Source organism: Brassica oleracea, chromosome C9 (assembly GCF_000695525.1).
Source record: "Brassica oleracea var. oleracea cultivar TO1000 chromosome C9, BOL, whole genome shotgun sequence".
Taxonomy (NCBI): Eukaryota; Viridiplantae; Streptophyta; class Magnoliopsida; order Brassicales; family Brassicaceae; genus Brassica; species Brassica oleracea.
The window spans coordinates 1,391,048-1,411,021 of record NC_027756.1 but is presented as its reverse complement, the minus strand read 5'-3'; the positions used below and the strand labels follow the sequence as shown (position 1 = coordinate 1,411,021).

The following is a 19,974-nucleotide window of genomic DNA, read 5'->3' as shown; positions in this document are numbered from 1 at the left end:
GCTAGTTATTTATTAATTAAATAATTTTGTAATAAATGCGTTTGTTGAGAGTGACGACCACAATTAATAACAACTGTAACGCTGCTGCTTGCATGTGTATGTATTGAATACGTGTGTTATACACTTATTCGTTGAATGATTAAAAAATTAATTAGAGTCTAGAGTTTGTCTAATTTTTTTTCTTGATAATGCATACACAGTTGGTCTCTCTCTCAGTTTTCTTGTAATATAGTTTCATGTAAAGGTTTTGAAACATCTGATGTATATATTTTAGCAAAAAAAAAACATTTGACGTATATATATATATAATTGACGGGGATATAAATTGCATATACAGAAAACACGTGTTAATTCTATAACAAGCCAAGACATAATTATACTATGCACACCAGCACCCATGTTTATATATGTTTCACAACTCAATCGAAGTTACTAGTTATGCGTGTGCATGCCAACGAAATCTCCAGAATATCGTCACTTTTGCTTACATATGAAGGATTGTCCTTGAACAAGACGGTCTAGAGTTAATGTACATATCAAATTACAAAAACATGAAAAGAAATAGGAGCAAAACCTAAACCATAAAATGTAAAGTCATTACATTCATTGTTGTGAATAAAAGTTTAAAATGTTTCAGAGAGCACAGAAAGCATGGAGAGCAGATTCAGCTTTACGACCAGCTTCCGAGTGAAAGAAGTTAATGAATTCATTATACTCAAAGGGTTTGAACATACGAGGATGTTCTTCGTCCACAAGCTCTTCCGGTGAATCTATGATAACTCCTTGTTTTGGAACAGAGAACATTGCAGTCGAATACCTTGTCTTCTTTGCCGTCATCAAGACTCGGTGACGTGGAGAATGCAATCTACCATTCAAAAGTGCCTGCAACATCAACATTTTAGATGATCATTACCGTCTTAAATAGTGTTTGTGTGTGTGTGTGAAGTTTCGAAGAGCTTACACAGAGAAAATCTCCAACCATGATGATGAAACAATGTTGAGATGGTTTCACTTTGATCCATTTTTCGTCTTTGGTCTTAATTTCCAAACCATCAACTTCATATTGGTGAAGTATTGTAGTAATGCTCTTGTCGGTATGAGAAAGTAAACCTAGCTTTGTCTCTTCTACATCGTCATCAGGAGCTGATGTATACTTCATCAATCGAAGAACATAATATGTAGAGTTCAGATGTTCGTCAAGGTACTTCTCTATCCCAAAACTCTCCATCATCATTCTTCTCGCCATCACATCCAGTTCCACTGATCGCTCTGAGAACTTGTGCATCGTCTCACTATTTCAAGAATGTATCAAACGCAAATATGTTTTTATTTCATTTTTTTTAAAATGTCGCCCAAGAATAAATTTTTATTACATTCTTACAAAAAAAATATATTAAAAATTATGTGTGTTTTTATGATTTCAATTCAATTTTTTTTTATCTCTTTTATATCTTATTAAATTAAAAATAATAAATGTTATAGAATTATAATAATCAGAATTATAATAATCAAAAGGAAAAACTGAAAAATTTAACTGTTTTTTAATTTGCTTGATTTTTCTTATAACTATATCAATTTAAAGCACAGATGGAGTAGTTATAGTTTCAAACCTTTTTTTTTTTGGACAACATAAAGTTTCATACCTAATACTCTTGTTTCCATGATCAGGCCATAGCTGTTGAGTAAAATAGTTAACTTTCTCAGCATCATTAGCTTCTTCTATCCCTAAACTCTGGTAAAGATTGTGACTTAGATACCCATGAAGGGGTTTAGAAGACACGTTTCTCTGTTTGGTCTGAACCGGCAAATCGAATAGCTCTTCCATGGCTTCAAAAACAGGCTTGTTAAGCTCAATGTTTGACACTTTGTCAACGTATGCTTGGAAACAACCGTAGTCTTCTAACGCTTTACGGACATCATCCTTCACTTCATCCCACTTTGAGGTTCCTGGTGCTAAGTTCTGATCGGAGAAATCTATGACTGGGAGCTCAAGAGATTCAGAGAGAGGAAGAAGAGAGTCTGAATCCATTTTTTCTTGATTCTTAGAACTTTGGTGGTGTTTTGCTTTCTTGATTTTGGCCTTAATACCAATTCTTTTTCCTTTTGTGGAATTGGGTTCTATAGCTAGTAGTTAGTAGGGCGTTTACGCATGCTGGCTTGATTTAGCTGTTATGCATAGTTAGTTGTATATTAATAAAATAGTTATGTAATAAATGCGTTTGTTGAGAGTAACGACCACGATTAATAACAATCGTAACTTTTTTTATTTGAATTTAGATATATCTATCGCTTATTTTTTTTACATATAGTATTTTTACCGACTGAATCAGCATATTTTTCGAAGTCCCATAACTTTTCTTCAACCAGGCTTGGACAGAATAGCAGAGCATGTACACACGTTATTAATTCAAAAGAAGTTCATATTCAAGCGAGTGCAGACTATATAACTAGTAAATATGGTCCTCTGTATGTCACTCCTACTTGCAGGTGTATGTATACGTGTGTGTTATTCCTTTATACATTGAATGATTAATTTTTTTTAACTAAACTATACAGTTTGTCTATTTTTTTTCCTGATAATGCATACGCAGCTAGTCTCTCTCTTTTTTTCTTGTACTATAGTTTCATGTAAAGGTTTTCAAACATCTGATATGTATAAATAATTGACCCAGATACATCATTGCATATACCGAAAAAAAAACAGCGTAAATCACTTTCATTTGGAGAGGTAATCGGAGAGTAAAACACCTCTGGTTTATGATGCCGTGACTTTCTTGCTCAAAATCATTTAACATTCTTAAAATGTCTAATTAAAAATTTAAACTATCATGTCAAGACATATGTATTTTGTATCTAAACAATTTTTTCAAAAGAAAAAATCAATGGAAAATTCACTTTCTCTTTTCTTTGTTTTTTTTTTTGAACACAACTTTCTTTCGGTAACTTTAACTTTCTTGCCTACGAATGATAGAGGAAAATAATGGAAATTTTTTCTTTGTTTATTATTTTGAGTTTTATAAGTAAAGTATAAAACTAGCAATGGAAATAATGTTATGACAATTCGGAAATCTCGGTCTTCATTAACAACATTGGCCAAGCGGCCACTACATCTTCAACATGGACTAATCTTTCTAGCTGCACAAAGTATAGTTAAAATGTTGGGTTCAATTACCCAAAAAAAGAAGAAGTAAAAAGTTCTTGGAATTCAATTCATGCAATTTCATTGTTTGACTACATTCTATGATTTGTTTTATCAAAGCTTTAAGCATTCTCTCTGATTACAAGCACTACCCACTTAAAAAAACTTATATTTACCAACAAACCATGAAAACAGAAATCGATCAGACGTGTGACCTAACGAATATCTTTAATATATGCGTAAGTGAAAAAATCAAAATCCTAATTTCATTTAGTCTCAACAACAGTACACATTGTACAATGTTGATACTTTTCTAAAGCGGTACATATATAAGATTTGCAATATCGCACACATGCGTGGGTTAAGACTTAAGAGTCTAGTTAAAAACAAGTTAGAGCTAATTATCAGTCAAAAACTTCATTTGGTATTGTGTCCTTTGAAGACCAAAACATTGTGATGATGATTATCTAACAATTTCCAAGTTTATTCATCAATCATCGTCTTCAACCTCCAATCTTCTGTGCCATAGTACCCAAATGCTCAAGTGGATCCAACCAAGAATTTTGCTTTAACAATGGGCCTTGCTCCTTTTTTTTCTTCATTAATGCTCAAGTGGATCCAATCACTTTTACACTGTACATGAATGGCTCACGTGGTTAGCTAGCTAGCTAAGAAGTTGCTCCCTCCGTTTCACAATGTAAGTAATTTAGAATAAAAATACTAATATTAAAAAAATTGATACTTTAAGAAAAATTAGATTTTGACCCGCGTTTTCAAAGCGCGGGTTTATGTTTTTTTTCAATGATCAAAATATTTAGTAAATGTCATATTTCATATATTTGTATTTTATTTTATAAAATACTTAAACTTTTTATCTTTCTTTATCGTGTTTCATTTTAAATGACTATTTATGTTTAAAAAATTAAACTTTATCTTTTTAATGAATTAAGTTGGTATAACTCTGATAAATTAATTTTATTATATGGTTAATATTTTTAATAAAAATAATTATACACTTTTAATAAAGATTTATACTTCTCAACGAAAAAATTAATTTTTTTATGAATGTTTAAATTATATTAAGAAAAAAAAAATTAAGAATGGTTGAAAAAAAATTATTTGAACTTGGACTCAATGGCCCAAAGAAAAAAAATGTGAGAATTGGATCTGATTTCTTAATAGGCTCAAATGGCCCAAGAGAGATCTGATGTGGACAGTGAGCTGGATCCGAAAAAAATGGCCCAATATAGATGTGTTATTAATATTACTTGATTGCCCTTAATGAAACATGCAATGTTAGTAAAAAAAAGGCAGGCTAAGGTAAAAAAGACAACAGAATCCTGCTTTAATAGTATAGATAATATTTAATTAATTAGTTCAACCAATTATAAAAAAAAAAATTGATATTATTTGATTGATTACGCTATATCCAATAAATATAAAAATTATCTAGATATTTGGAAACTATTTACATTTTGAAACAAAAGAATTTTCCTTAAACTATTTACGATAAAAAAACGGAGGGAGTACTGTATATGAACATCATTATTGATGGTTTTTCAGCTAGTCCATCATCATTAGAAGAATGAAAATAATAAATACGTAGGAGATAGAATGAGATGAGTGACATGAGTCTCTCAAGGGAAACACATAAGAAAACTTTAAATATTTTTTGTAAAAATTGGCTTTATATAAATAATTTTAAATGTTTTTGCAATTTAAAATTTAATTACACAAATAAACTATATTAAATCTATTGTTATACTTGTGAGGAATTCACAAGAGGTTTTTTAATAATGATTGATCTAAGAGTGTGAATGTTAATTTGGAGTGTAAAATTTTGACTTTTTTGGAACAAAAACTTCTTTTTTTCAAAAGAAACGCTAAAATGGGTTTCTACCTCAAAATATTTTCTTATAAAAAAAACGAAATTCCATACGATTAATATTCATAGCCGTTGTTTTTCACACTTATCTTTTTTCACAAAAGAGGAATGTTAGGTTAGCGATATTGAGTTGATGTTCATCTTATACCACGGAAGGCAATTCGGTGTATTGGCACGCTATAAACGAGTCACCAACTTTTTAAAAGGTATCTGTTTTTGTGACATACCAACTTTCCTCCCTTTGCATTTTCATATTAAACCCACATGTGTTTCTCTAAAGGGAAAAAACAAAAACAAACCTGAAAGTACAATGTTTCTAAATGAATATAAATGGGACACTCCATCATTTACTTTCTCAGAACGGAAGCAAAAAAAAAAACCTAAGGAAAAGAAAACTAGCTTGATCTCTTTGAATCAAAGAAAACTCCAAAGGTAATTTTGGTAAAATGTTAAATACTCCAAAGGTAGTTTTTCTTATGAATTTTGAATGTTTCTTTTGTTGTGGGTGATTAAAGAGTTACTTAAATATTTTCTTTCGGGTTAAAATAAAGCTAATTAATTAGTTTACAAAAAAAAAATTAAAAAAAAAATAAAGCTAATTAACATTTTATGAATATATTTTTTTGGATTTGCACCAAAGGCGAAAAGAATGGGTGCAGACACTCCTCAACTTCCAGTCATCTATCTCTCGGACCAAACCCTAAAACCAGGAAGTGAGAAGTGGGTTGAAGTGAGGAGTGATGTCCGTAAAGCTCTTGAAGACTACGGCGCTTTTGAGGTGTCATATGATAGAGTGTCAGAAGAGCTTAAGAAGTCAGTTTTGGATGCCATGATAGAGCTTTTCGAGTTACCAGTTGAGGCTAAACAGAGAAACGTGTCTCCGAAACCGTACACTGGATATTCAACTCATAATGGTCTCTCTGAGAGTCTAGGGATCCAGGATTCCAATGTTTTGGAGAAAGTTAACGAATTTACTCAACTGCTACGCCCTGATTGTGAGGGTAACAAGAGTATCAGGTAAGGTTATGTTATGTGAACAGCACGATATTGCTTAATGTGCAAGAAATCGCTAAGCGGTAATTATGTGATTTAAATGAGATTAGTGCATAGGCACCATACCATCTAGACCGATATTTTTAACAATCAACAGAGAAAATCGTTTCATAGTGTATGTCTGATTTGTGCATAAACTCCGTAGGCCAATTTTAAAACACAATTATTGCTTCACAAAGTAACTTGTTCGTAAACCCCTGTTGATTTCTTTATCAAATATATTGTTCGTAAGTTATTGTTAATTGCTTCTATTTAAAACAAGAATATTTGTTTCTTACATAATACGTTCACGCGTTTTGGTTTTGTTTTGTTCTTCTCTTTTTTATTAAAATGTTAATTTAAAGAAATTTCTTTTTGTTGAAAACAGCGAAACAATCCAGAAGTTTTCAGAGAAGCTAGCAGAATTGGATGTAATGGTGAGAAGAATGGTCATAGAGAGCTTTGGGATAGAAAACTACTTTGATGAACACCTCAAGTCAACGAATTACCGTCTGCGACTGATGAAGTATATAGCACCTCCTGATGTTGATACTAATGTTGCAGCGGGTGCTAATGATGCTGGTGATGGTGCTAATGATGCTGGTGCTAGGGATAATGCCAATGTTGTTGCTGATACTAGTGATATTGCTAGTGGTATTGCTAATGTTCATATTAATGATGACGCCAATATTGGTGCTAAGGCTAATGGCGACATTGGTGCTGATGTTGATGTTAAAACTAGTGATTTTGCTAGTGTTGAGTCTAAAGCCGACGTTAGTACCAATGTTAATGCTAATGCTGATGCCAATGCTAATACTGGTACTCTCAGTAGTGCTGGTGTTGGTGATAGTGTTACAGCTAATGGTGGTGCTGATGATGAGGAGAAAAAATTGGGTTTACCTTCTCATACTGATAAAAATCTTTTCACTGTGCTTTATCAATATGAGATTGAAGGTTTGGAGGTGTTAAACAAAGATGAAAAGTGGATCAGACTGAAACCATCTCGTAACTCTTTCGTTGTTATGGCTGGAGATTCTGTATATGTAAGTTAACTTCTTCTTTCTTTTTATGAGATGACATACACACGTAAAATATTAACCGCTCCTCAATATATTCCTGATTTTATAACATAAATATTTCATAATTTACTTTTATATTCTTTTCCTTTTAGTGAAAACTAAGAATTTTTACTTTTATATTCTAAAACCTAAACCCAAACGAAATTGTTTTTACTGTTTCATAGTATTATTTCAAACTATGAAAATTGAGAGACTATATATATATACTGATATGTGATAGTTACAAAAGTAAATCCACCATATAACTTTTGACGTTTTTTTAATTTGCTGCGTAAACGTTGATGATCTGTGATCTCTTCTTTTTTTGGTAAGTATGATTTGTGATCTCTTCAAAAGTTATAAGGTTTTTGACATGGTTGTGCATGATTACATAGGCTATCTACCAGAACTAAATTGAGACAGAAAACGTGTTGGAATAATAGAAAGTAGGGCCCATCTTTTAAAATTACAAGTCGAGGAAGAAAAAACTAAAAGAAAAAAAAAACTAGCGGGGAAAAAGAAAAAGATGATTTCAATTCACTTTCCACTAAGGTGACCAACCAATTCCTCTCTCTACAAACTAATATGTCTTATGATTCTATTTGCTCTTGTTCACTCTCACTAGTCACGAGTGTTAGGGGACTAACCAAATCTTATAGCAACTGATGTTTTATTTGCTCTTATCACTTTCACTACAAGCGCATGTCTTGGCTTGAATAATTACAATTGTAAATTAGTAATGTTATTTAAAATATAGACATGCATTGTCTCATGAACAAAGTGTTTGAAATAGCGATTTGCAAGTGCCAACTCTCTTCTTATGAACAACGTTACAAATTAGGACCGGTCTTGGGCAAAACCTAACGAAACATTACCTTTAATAAATCACCTTTGCCCCCCCCCGCGTTAAAACGCCTCGGTAAGAAAGGACTCTCCCAGGCACATCTTTCAATGCAAGGAAGTGACGTCCCCAAGGTTTGAAGTATTCGACAACGACATATCAGCGCAATACCTTATTTGGAAAGAAACTGCCGGTCTCTTACGGTCTCCTCCTAGGAAGCCCTATTTCTTTTCTAGAAGTAGCATCCTCCAAGATCTAGCTTTTCAAATCTCAAGCTTCGAACCCTCATTTGACTTCAAGAACATCACCTCAGGTTCTAAACTGTACAAGTTTTAAGAGCTTCTGAAGACGTGGTAAGCAAACTTTTCTCTCTACAAACTACAATGCTAGTTACCGACGAAGAATCATGGCAACACGTTACTCAAAAGAAGAAAAAGGAAAGACCCAAGCGGTTGAAGAACATGTACCCCACATCAAAAGAATCAAGGCCCCCTATGTAGACAACTCAGCGCTTATCAAGGAAAACGCCCTTACTCTCATAGGTAGGGTGACTAACCCGCAGGAGCAAAGAATCTGGGCAGTCCTACCAGCCTTACCTCGCAAATGGCACATGCAAGGAAGAGTTACTGGGTCAGATCTGGGAAATGGATGTTTTCAGTTCAGATTTAAAAGAGAAGAAGATCTACAGAGAGTTCTGGACAACAGACCTTACCAGTTTGCTTACTGGATGGTCATAATACAGAGGTGGGAACCCATAATATCGGCTTCATTTCCTTCACAGATCCCCTTCTGGATTTGCATTAAAGGTCTTCCTCTTCACTTCTGGCTAGAAGACATGATCTGTAATATAGGGAAGGATCTTGGAACGATCCTAGACCACGAACTAACTAAAACAACAGCAAGGGTCAAAGTTCTAGTAGATGGACTCAAGCCACTGACTAAAGAAGCCATCATCGAATACGACTCCAGAGAGGAAAGCATCATCTACCTGGAGTATGAGAAGCTTGAAAATCATTGTTCACCCTGCAACTCCTTATCCCATCTGAAGAAAGATTGCACGATGGCTCTCCGGGCTGAACATGAAGGGGAATTCAAACAGAAGGAAAATATGACAGCACAGAGAGTGGGAACCTACTCGGAAGAAGATGGCTCGTACCGTAACAGCAAACATCTGGCACAAGTCCCCCACTGCAGTGAAGAGGGATCTTTACCTGATGGAGGGGGAAAGGTTATGAACAGAGTTGAACAGCATAAGAGTGCCTTCCATGAGAGAGTAGACCGCCATGGGAACATCTTCGGTGCTAGAGCTGCGACCAAGCAAACACGGGTTCCTCCACCAACAAGGACTTTAGAGAAATCAAGGGGAGAATCTTACAACTGGAGAAGCAAAGCTTCAGAAAGAGCTCCTGAACCCCAAGGATATAGCTCTCCGCCCTACACAATGAGAAGAGACATCGTGAGAGAGACTAATTTCCCAAGGAAAAACTCGTTCCCTCAGAAAGGGCTTAGCGAATGGAGAATGAAGCCAGCAACACTTACTTGCTCAGAAAGGGCCCATGTAGGTGTTCCAGGCGCTACATCTTCTCAGGGTCCTCTTTTAGAAGTTACTCAAGAACAAACTCGTCAAGAAACACCAAAGGGTCAAACGGAGGAACAAATTACAAAGGATCTAAATGAAGCAACAAGGCTTTACCTAAGCTGCCCAAATCCCACGGAAGCGGCTGCAAGAAGACACAGGGTACTGGCAGGGGATATTAGAAATCAAACTAAAGAGACTGCTGCAGGCCTTATGAGACTACGTGGAAGCTCTGATGGACATACGATAAAGACTATTCAGAACTACCGCAATGGTGTGGGCTTATCTAAAGATCAGGTATTACAAGAACTGCAGGAAGTTACAAAACAGTACCTCAGTTGTGCAGATCCGGTTGAAGCCGCGGCAAGAAGACAACGAGTACTCGCAGGAGACACTGAAGGCTTAATGGAAAAGACTGGTGAGTCAATCTTAGCGGCATCAGCAGAACAAAGACGTCCCCTATCTCCTTGGGAGCGTGGAGTTCGATCAGAAAGCCCTCCGGGTATTGACTTCGACTTAGCTATGCAACCATCAGACGTAGAAGTTACCCCTTCCCCCCCCTCCGGCAATACGAAACATTGACCCAAACGGTATTGAGTCCGTAGTGCTGACAAGGCGATCAAACAAGAGTCCTGAGGATATCTATTCTGGAAGGCTCAAATCAATTGTTGTAAGCCCTGAAGTTCGTATAGAAGAAGGAAATACGATTTCAAAGGAAGTTTTGGAAGTAGCAGATGATGAAGATACGCTACTAAATTTCCAAAACAAAACAAAGAAAAAGAGAGCAGATAAAGTTAGGATACGCTCACCACGCCTATCTCCAAACATTCTACGAGGAGTAAGCCTTAAGAAAAGGAAGTTTTCGCAAATCCAACACTCACCGATCAACGGAAGAAAGTGCCTCTCTGGAGCTCCATCCAAAAATCATCTGTCATTAGGAGTAACCAGAAGAGGAGATGCTGTGGAGAAGGGGAGTATATTGCTGACAAAGAACCCGGACATACAATTGATTCCAGCAATGTCGCGAAAAAAGCAGGAAAGCAGAGGTTCTCCTTCCAAGCAAAGTGAAGCAAGGCAGAAAAATGGAGAGGCAGGACCATCAAGAAGAGGTAACACCTCCTCGACCAGAAGACCTCCAAATCCCCCAAGGAAGAAGCAGGATTTTCGGCCTCTTCCACCCCCGGTTCCTTAGTCGCTCTGAGCTGGAACTGTTGTGGGCTGGGGAACCCCATAACAGTCCAGTGTCTGAAAGAGATCCATAGAAGGAACTCACTAGACATCCTCTTCCTCATGGAGACGAAAAACAACACGGACATGGTCACAGAAACTCTGAAATGGCTCCCAATTGATAACTATCACGCTGTTCCCCCACATAGCCCGGGAGGTGGAGGCTTGTTCCTCATCTGGAAAAAGGAAGTTCAACTCACAGTGAGAGCTAGCACAAAGAACTTTATAGATACCATCGTATCAGATAAAGGAAAGACGTACCAAATTACTTTTATCTACGGGGAACCTGACCATACCAAGAGGCTCTCAATTTGGAATGAACTCTCATCTCTGCAACCAGCCCCTGGAAACCCGTGACTTCTGACCGGAGACTTCAATGAACTTACTGACAACATTGAGAAAAAAGGAGGGCCTGAGAGAGCAGAAGGAACTTTCTGCTCATTTAGATCTTTCCTCTCAAACAACGGGCTCTTTGATGTCAAACACTATGGCAATTACCTATCTTGGCGAGGGAAGAGAAGTACTTACGTTGTACAATGCAGACTAGACAGGAGCATTAGCAACAGTGAGTGGTTTGACACATTCCCGTCATGTAGGTGCCAGTATCTCAAGTACGAAGGTTCAGATCACCGCCCTCTGCTCACCTTCCTAAACACTAGAAGAAAGAAATGAGCTAAAATCTTCAGATTCGATAGAAGACTCAAGGATAATCCGGAAATAAGGAAACTGGTACAAGAAACATGGAACGCATTTCCCTACCTGGATGTGGAAGAAAAACTCTCATACTGCAGGAAAGCGATCTGCAGCTGGAGCAGGGCGTATCATGAGAATAGTAGGAAAAATCTTGAGACTCTGCGATCTCAACTAGATGATGCAATGACCAGTCACACTCCTGATGATGAACTGATTCACGAGTTAAACATGAGACTCCTTAAGGCCTACAAGGCAGAAGAAAACTATTGGAGGCAACGCAGCAGACAACTTTGGTTAACGCTTGGTGACTCTAATACAGGGTATTTTCATGCCTCCACTAAAGCGAGGAAATCGAGAAATAGAATGACAGTTCTAGAGGATGATAATGGAGTACCATGGTTTGAGGAAGATCAAATTGCAGCAGTCATCTGCAAATACTTTGATCATATCTTCACCTCAGACAGCTTCAATGGGTTACAAACAGTAGAGAAGTCATTGCAACCTTGCGTCACTGCAGAAATGAATGAGGAATTAATAAAAGAGCCAACAATGGAGGAGATCAAAGAAGCAATTTTTGCTATTCACCCGGATAAAGCTCCAGGTCCTGATGGATTCTCAGCTAGCTTCTTCCAAGCTAATTGGGATGTGGTGGGCCCAGATGTGGTAAAAGAGATCAAGACCTTCTTCGAGACATAAACCCTCAGATCCTCGCAAAATGTAACACATGTCAGATAGATTCCCAAGATTGTAGGAGCAAAACGAGTCGCCGACTATCGCCCTATAGCGCTATGTAATGTCTATTTCAAGACTATTTCGAAGTTACTGGCACTCAGGCTAAAACCAACGCAACATTCTATCATATCCGAGAATCAATCAGCATTCATTCCAGGCAGGGCAATAGCAGACAATATACTAATCACTCACGAAGTTCTACAATACCTAAAGACCTCTCAAGCTCAAAATAGATGCACAATGGCAGTTAAGACTGATATGTCTAAGGCATATGACAGAGTAGAATGGGGGTTTATTGCACAGGTGCTTCAGAGACTAGGTTTCCACGAAAAATGGGTTAATCTGATTATGCAGTGTGTAACTACAGTGTCATACTCCTATCTGATCAACGACACTGTTCAGGGCTCAGTCACACCTAATAGAGGAATTAGACAGGGAGATCCTCTATCTCCCTATCTCTTTATTCTATGTGGCCAAGTTCTATCTGGTCTGTGCCAAAGAGCGGAAAGAGACGGTACCTTGCAAGGTATTTGAGTGGCCAGGGGAAGCCCGAGGGTTAATCATCTGCTTTTTGCAGATGATACCATGTTCTTCTGTCAATCATCCCCTTCTAGCTGTGCGAAATTGAAAGACATCCTCTGGGAGTATGAGCAAGCTTCAGGCCAGAAAATAAACAAGGAGAAGTCAGCTATCACCTTTTCCTCCAGAACTTCAGCAGAGACGATAGAAAATGTTAAGAGTCTAATGGGAATATCCAAAGAAGGGGGAAATGGGAAATATTTGGGTTTACCGGAACACTTTGGAAGACGCAAGAAGGATTTGTTCACGGCCATAGTGGATAGAATTCGACAACGAGCCTCCAGTCTGTTAACGAGATTCCTGTCCAGAGCAGGTAAGCTCACGATGCTGAAGTCGGTTCTGACTTCGATACCAACCTTCTCCATGTCATGCTTCGAACTTCATGTAAGTTTATGCAAGCGTATACAGTCAGTTTTCACTAGATTTTGGTGGGACAATCCAAATGGAAAAAGAAAAATGGCATGGGTTGCGTGGGACAAGTTAACTAAACCTAAAGCAGGTGGAGGTTTAGGAATCAGTGACATCCAGACTTTCAACCAAGCATTGCTAGCTAAACAGGCTTGGCGTCTGCTTACAAATCCAGACAGTCTACTCGCTAGAGTCCTCCTAGGAAAGTATTGTCACTCAAAATCTTTCATTGACATTCAAGTGCCGGCGGTTTGCTCCCATGGATGGAGGAGCATCCTCCATGGAAGAGATCTCCTGAAAGGGAACCTAGGCAGGGTGATTGGAAATGGAGAGACTACTAGGATATGGAAAGATTCATGGATCTCATTGACTACACAGCTCAAACCGTTTGGCCCCCTAAGAGAAGCAGAGTTGGACTTAACAGTCTCAGATCTACTCACGACAGATATTCAGTGGAATAAAAACAAGATTGAAGCACTCTTAGCTCAACTGACATAGGAAATTCAACTGCTGCAGCCAAGTCTACTGAAAGCAGAGGACTCCTTCGTATGGCAACCACTGGCATCTGGAATATACACTGCGCGTTCAGGGTATTTTGCAGCATCTATGCAGTTAACTACAGAACCAAACTGCTCCGAGCCAGGAGCCTTTAACTGGGTGAAAGATGTCTGGTCCGAAAAGTGTTCACCAAAAATGAAACTCTTTATGTGGTCTGTCATCCAGAGAGCTTTGCCTTTGGGAGAGAACCTGCAACAGAGAGGTATGGCATCAGGAGCCTATTGTAAAAGATGCAATGAACTACACCTTCTTTCATTGCCCCTTTGCGCGGGAGGTTTGGGAGCTCATTCCTCTTAATCGCAAGATCCAACTGGAGATAGGAAAGAGTTTCAAAGATGCTGTCGTCGCCCACAAGAGAGTGGTGTGTCTACCCCCAACTGGAGTCACGAGCACAGTGCTCCCTTGGGTATGTTGGATGATCTGGAATGCGAGGAATCAACTGGTTTTTTAGGACAAAATAATTTCACCTACAGAGACGGCATCGAGAAGTCTACGTTTAGCAAAGGAATGGATCACAGCACAAGAACCAACCCAATCGAAATCAAAGGTAGTACCTCAAGGAAAAAGACAACGAAATCAATTGAGGGAAGATCCACTAGCGGTGACTTGCCGATCTGACGCAGCTTGGGATGTACGCTCCAAGAGAGCTGGCTTGGCCTGGATATTTACAGAGGCTACGGGAACAATCATTGGACAAGGCGCTACAACAAAGGAACTGGTTAGCTCTCCTCTAATTTCGGAAGCACTTGCGCTTCGATCATCTCTTCTCTCCGCAGGGAACTTAGGGCTCACAAAGCTCTGATGTTTCTCTGACAACTCAACGCTCATCAGAGCTATTACCAACGACCTGCAGATAAAGGAAATCTTCGGTGTCATCAAAGATATCAAGCAAATTTCCTCTGCTTTCGTCGAGATCACTTTTTCTCACCTTAATCGATCGCTGAACGCCGAAGCCGACTGTTTGGCTAAGCAATATCTTTCTTCTTCTTTGTTGCTGGACCCTCCTATGGGCTAAACTTGGGCTTGAGGCCTTGATTTCTTTTAATTAATGAAAGCATGTGTTACAAAAAAAAAACAAACGGATCATCTCTTTTTTTGGTAAAACAAATTATCGGATATTCTTCTTAATGTATCACTATATAAACACAATGTTGTATATCCACAATTACAGGATGTCGTTTCTGGTAGCTGGCGCTTGCTTAATCGCTAGAGCTAAGAAGAAAATATAGTAGTAGACATTAAGGACCATAATCTTTAATGTCTACTAGTACATTTTATTTACTAAGTTTGTATCTTCACTACCTGCTCACAAAGCAAACCGCTCTCTGGTTCAAGTCATTTGTAGATGTAAGAAAGAAAAGAGGTGGTGGCATTGTTACAGTACTTCTGTTACTCTTATATGTTTTGCTGGTTATATATATGTCTACGCATTCTATTTCAGGATTGACACGAGAGAGTTAAAATGACAAGACTTTCATTTTGGGATTAAAAAAGGCAAAGATAATGCTTATATTAAAAAATTATCTTACCAAACTTTCACATTTAAATAGATAATTTGTCTAGACCCAAACAGATATAGTTGTTTGTTAATAATGCATTAGTCGAATAATGCCGAATAATGCATTATTCGAATTATTCATAATAAAACGGCCTATTTAAACAAGCCCAAACCCGAATAGTGAATACTCAGTTTATATTAATAATAATCGGTTAATAAGTGATGGGGTTTATATGCAAGGCTTTTAAAAGCGAGCCCATAGTTGGAATGAGTTTTTCTTATATAGTTTCAAATAACCCCTTTCAAATTCTTCTATATTTCATTTGGATAAGTTAGTTTTTTCTTCAATGCATGTAACCATTTACATCAGAGTTGACAAAAAAAACTGCAAATATACATACGATTATACTCAATACTAACATATAGTTTGCGTGAACAAGAACAAAATATTAAGACGTTACAAAACTAAATCGTGTATTTTGTAGAAGAGTCAAAAGTAGAGATAAAAAAAGAGAGAAGGATCAAACATATGATCTCAAGTTGAAGCAAATTTATCGGATAATAATAAAGTGTTCTCTGATAAGATACTAAGAGAACGTGGCCATCTCCATAAATTAATTGTTAAGATAGTTTAGTTTCCATATTGCATTTTATTTAGTGGGATTATGCTTCCTTAACTTAAGGGTGTGTATTGCTTCTTACCGACGTTTGTTTCACGTAGCAGTTAGTTTATTTCTTTAGTATTGTATTTAAGCATGAGTTGAGAAGAGAAGGAATATGAAAAGAAAATTGCAGTAAACTTGTCCTTGAGAACCCAAGTGTTCTTGTTCTTGTGTTCTTGTTTTGATCAACATTGATTGCCCTTGGCAAGGGACCTATCAATGGTATCAGAGCAGTTCTGTTCTTGTTGATGGCATTCCGACGAATCAACGTTCAGCAGGAACCAAACTATCCTTGGAGGCATAATCTATGGACCTCTACACCGAGATCTATGGAGCCCCTATCTTTGATGTCTATGACGATGAAGAGCCAAGCTATGATGTCTATGATGATGCGGTTCCGATTAATGGTGATGAAGACTCGCCGTTTCTAGGCTTTGAGTATTTTGAAAAAAATATTCAAGCCATGGATTCAAAGATTGTTGAAGACTCAAGCTTTGCTCCTTTACCGAACAAGGACTTATTCAAAGAATTCATTGATGTGTCCCATATTGAAGCCGTTATCACACGACTTTGGATCCAAAGCGTTGCGCACAAAACATATGGGCTCTCCATTACTGCTCCTACGCATCCAATCCAAAGCCATGAACTGCCGACCTCAAAACCAAAGATGCTCAACGAAGAACAACCAGTTCCTGGTAAACCACCACCGTTACGAGATAAGAAGTTCACACCGTCATGTGTATTCAGAAAAGGGGTTCTAGCTACAAGTCATTCACCTCCACTCCGCCACAATGCGATTCTTCTTATCAAACCTGAACGTGTCTTCCAAAGTCGGCTTGTGAGACAAGAAAGCGTTTGTTTTCTGGATGTTTTATTATGTGGAAATTATTTGCTCCTCAGAAAGCTACGTGGATTCAGAGAAGCTTCAATGTTTTGTGTCAAACCTTGAGGACAAGGTTGTTTGGAGGATGGGAGTATTGATAAGATACTAAGAGAACGTGGCCATCTCCATAAATTAATTGTTAAGATAGTTTAGTTTCCATATTGCATTTTATTTAGTGGGATTATGCTTCCTTAACTTAAGGGTGTGTATTGCTTCTTACCGACGTTTGTTTCACGTAGCAGTTAGTTTATTTCTTTAGTATTGTATTTAAGCATGAGTTGAGAAGAGAAGGAATATGAAAAGAAAATTGCAGTAAACTTGTCCTTGAGAACCCAAGTGTTCTTGTTCTTGTGTTCTTGTTTTGATCAACATTGATTGCCCTTGGCAAGGGACCTATCATTCTCTGAGGTGGTTGAAAAAAAAGTTGTACTTGGGACTTAATGCGTATATAATTAACAAGGACTTAGTGTCGGCTCGGCGTCGGCTGGGTTTTTTAAATCTGTCGACTGAGAGAGACGCTGTGTTATGGAACAACACTAAGGTATTTGACTATATTCAAATGGGGAATATGATGTCACGTTTTAGAGGGATATGCAAATAGTGGAGACACTGAAGCTTGTGAAAGAGTTTTGGAGAAAATGCTGGAGAGAATAAATGGCATATCTAATTGGTCAAAGCTTGTGAACCAAGAAGAAACCCAGCTAATTTTGGGATGATCTCAAACATATATGGAGATCATTCTCGGGAGACTTGATGATGCTGCTAGGCTGTGAGAGATATTGGCTTAAAGAAAGAAGCAGGTGTTGGCTAGCTTTAGACTGATGATGAGTTTTATTATTCAGGAGAAAAGCATCGTAGAAAAGAGGAATTACAGAGGTTGATAGAGCAGATGGACTATGTTTGAGATTGGATTTTGACCCATTATAGGAATAGCTGTGAACAAATTACTGGAATGTAGATTTTGATCTGTCTTGCACACAAAAACGACATAAACACATTCAATATCCAGACAAAAGAAAAGAAGGGTTGCATTGCACACAAGTTATTAATATCATAAAAAGCATATGTCTTCTTCTCCTCAGAAAGAGATTTCTACTCCCTTCATCTTCTGATTTCCCTCCCTAGTCTCACTCATCTTCTTCTTCTGGTATGCCTCCCTGGTCTTGCTCTTCTTCTCCTTCTTCTTATTCTTCTTCTTCTGATTTCTCTCCGTAGTCTTGCTCTTTTTCTTCTGCTGATTTCCCGCCGTAGTCTCAGTCTTCTTCTGATTTTCTATCTGCTTCCTAGCCATGATAGTAAAGTTATCTGAAACAAACAAACAGACGAATAAAAGAAAGGTTTTATTCCGTTGAAAAAAAACAAAAAAAGAATAAAAGAATCAAATTTACGTACGTGGGTGAATGTAGCCAGTCTTGGGTGTTATCTTTGGAAGTGGAACAACCTCAGTAACTACAAAATTCAAACCTCCTACAGAAGGTCCACTACTTTCCAGCGCCTTTTCTACACCCTCTTGTCCAAGGACATAAACGTCGGCTAGGCTGTAAAAAAAACTCAAAACAAGCTTCTTTAGCTAGCAAAAAAAAAAAAAATATTAACAAGCAAACTGGTGGGAGGAAGAAGAAACAAACGTTTTGATAGCACCAGATGCGGTTACGTCTCGGTAAACAAGAGAGCCGATTGCAGAGAAATATTTCTCTAGTTCCGTCTTGATAACATCGATACGAAGGGAAATGTCATCACACGTAACCAGTATCCTAAGAGAGTCATATTATCAACACAACCAGGCACAATTCTCTAATAAAAAATAAATAGACAAAAAAAATGAAAAGAGCAATTTACGTGTGTTGTATCCTATAGGCTTTGGCTTCTTTCATCGGGTCAAAGAAATTCTCAAGCTGATTTTCGTGAAACGGGTAAGACTGAATTTGTAAAATCCGTCCTCCCATGTCACTTCCATCAAGCCTCAGCGCCTTTTCTTCATCTTCTTCATTAACATAAATTAAGGCATATCTGTAAAACAAAAGAAAACAAGTAGATTTTATAGTTAAGCAGCAGTTAATTCGAGCGATCTAAGCTGGAGGAAGAAGCCACAAACCTGCAGAGGGTACCACTATTCTCGTCTATGGGAACATACACATGTATTATGTTTCCACATGAAGCGAAGTGTTCTCTCAAAGCACCATCGACATCTTCCCTAGGAAGGGAGGTGTCGTATCCCTCGACCGCAATCCTGCTAATGCTAAATATTGCAAAGGATATTAATTTAATTACCGTGAGACAAGAACACATGATCTATCTAATCAATTACAGATCTCAAAAATAAACGAACCGGCTTTCTCGAATCTCTGCATCACAACCGTTCAGTTCCAGACCTTCAACACACTAATATACAAAAGATCTAATCAGTAAATTTTACTAAGAAGAAACCCATTGCTTGAGAAAGCGATAAGGATCGAAGAAGGATTACTTCGATGGTGGATTCATGCATGGTTTGGTTTTTGAGAGGCAATAAGATTTTTTTTTGGTTTAGGGTTTTAGTTAGTCTCTTTTTAATTATTATTTTGATTTGGGGCCGTCTTCAGTTTAGGCTTGGATTAGGCCCATTGATCACTCATGTAATAAGTGTTTGTTAGTTTTATATATTCTTAATATTTTTATTAGCTAATATATAATTAATTAATTTATTAATTTGGATTCGTCCAGGTCGACCCAATAATCTAATCTAAAAGTATTATTATCCCTAAGAACATCATTATAGGGATCCGGTGGATTGCTTAAATTAATTATAATTTAAAATAAATAAAAATTACTTATTTACCGAAGAAACGTAGCTGAGAAGGAAGAGACGTAGCTTATGGGACAAGCTTCACACATGGAAGTCTTGTTCTCTCTCTCTCATCTCTATCTCTCTCGATTTCTTTGTCTCCTCCGTCGCCCAGACTTTGGATTGGGAGGCTGATGAACAAGAATTCATGGCCAACAATACCCATCAACATTAAACTTTCTTCGAATCATGAAATCGATCAAAATCTCCTATTAACAAACCCTAATGACGTCACCGTTTCTCTTCATATCGGACCTCCCGTTTCCGACAAAGAAACCAATACCCATGAGAACAACCAAGAGGGTTTAACGGCGAGGCAGCAGGGACAGTATTGCACTACAAGAAAACAGGGGGATTCTGATGGCCGAAATCGTCGGTA

General features: G+C 37.6%; 3 protein-coding genes across 3 annotated transcripts; 1 reads left to right on the top strand and 2 right to left on the bottom strand.

Moving 5' to 3' along the window:
• Positions 1-319: 319 nt before the first annotated feature.
• LOC106316895 (probable 2-oxoglutarate-dependent dioxygenase AOP1) lies at positions 320-2,065 on the bottom strand. The gene is made up of 3 exons (XM_013754759.1): positions 1,644-2,065; positions 962-1,292; positions 320-882 (listed from the first exon to the last, which is right to left on the bottom strand). The coding sequence occupies exons 1-3, from the start codon at positions 2,027-2,029 to the stop codon at positions 634-636; spliced, it is 966 nt and encodes a 321-aa protein (XP_013610213.1). The 5' UTR covers positions 2,030-2,065; the 3' UTR covers positions 320-633.
• A 3,269-nt stretch (positions 2,066-5,334) lies between these two features.
• Positions 5,335-7,601, top strand: LOC106316468 (2-oxoglutarate-dependent dioxygenase AOP2-like). Its single transcript, XM_013754356.1, has 4 exons — positions 5,335-5,456; positions 5,665-6,041; positions 6,445-7,099; positions 7,510-7,601. The coding sequence occupies exons 2-4, from the start codon at positions 5,674-5,676 to the stop codon at positions 7,525-7,527; spliced, it is 1,041 nt and encodes a 346-aa protein (XP_013609810.1). The 5' UTR covers positions 5,335-5,456; positions 5,665-5,673; the 3' UTR covers positions 7,528-7,601.
• Positions 7,602-17,843: 10,242 nt separating this feature from the next.
• Positions 17,844-19,266, bottom strand: LOC106317325. Its single transcript, XM_013755162.1, has 7 exons — positions 19,239-19,266; positions 19,101-19,153; positions 18,867-19,010; positions 18,611-18,781; positions 18,400-18,525; positions 18,164-18,309; positions 17,844-18,076 (listed from the first exon to the last, which is right to left on the bottom strand). The coding sequence occupies exons 1-7, from the start codon at positions 19,257-19,259 to the stop codon at positions 17,850-17,852; spliced, it is 888 nt and encodes a 295-aa protein (XP_013610616.1). The 5' UTR covers positions 19,260-19,266; the 3' UTR covers positions 17,844-17,849.
• Positions 19,267-19,974: the final 708 nt, after the last annotated feature.

What these genes read in the sequence shown, in the direction of transcription:
- LOC106317325 (XM_013755162.1), bottom strand. Translation starts at nt 19,259, where the DNA reads ATGCATGAATCCACCATCGAA. An exon ending in GCATCTGGTGCTATCAAAAC is followed by an intron (nt 18,310 to 18,399) that starts GTTTGTTTCTTC and finishes TTTTTTTTACAG; the next exon opens with CCTAGCCGACGTTTATGTCC. An exon ending in GACTGGCTACATTCACCCAC is followed by an intron (nt 18,077 to 18,163) that starts GTACGTAAATTT and finishes TGTTTGTTTCAG; the next exon opens with ATAACTTTACTATCATGGCT.
- LOC106316895 (XM_013754759.1), bottom strand. Translation starts at nt 2,029, where the DNA reads ATGGATTCAGACTCTCTTCTTCCTCTCTCTGAATCTCTTGAGCTCCCA. An exon ending in CATGGAAACAAGAGTATTAG is followed by an intron (nt 1,293 to 1,643) that starts GTATGAAACTTT and finishes TTCTTGAAATAG; the next exon opens with TGAGACGATGCACAAGTTCT. An exon ending in TGGTTGGAGATTTTCTCTGT is followed by an intron (nt 883 to 961) that starts GTAAGCTCTTCG and finishes TTGATGTTGCAG; the next exon opens with GCACTTTTGAATGGTAGATT.
- LOC106316468 (XM_013754356.1), top strand. Translation starts at nt 5,674, where the DNA reads ATGGGTGCAGACACTCCTCAACTTCCAGTCATCTATCTCTCGGACCAA. An exon ending in GAGGGTAACAAGAGTATCAG is followed by an intron (nt 6,042 to 6,444) that starts GTAAGGTTATGT and finishes TGTTGAAAACAG; the next exon opens with CGAAACAATCCAGAAGTTTT.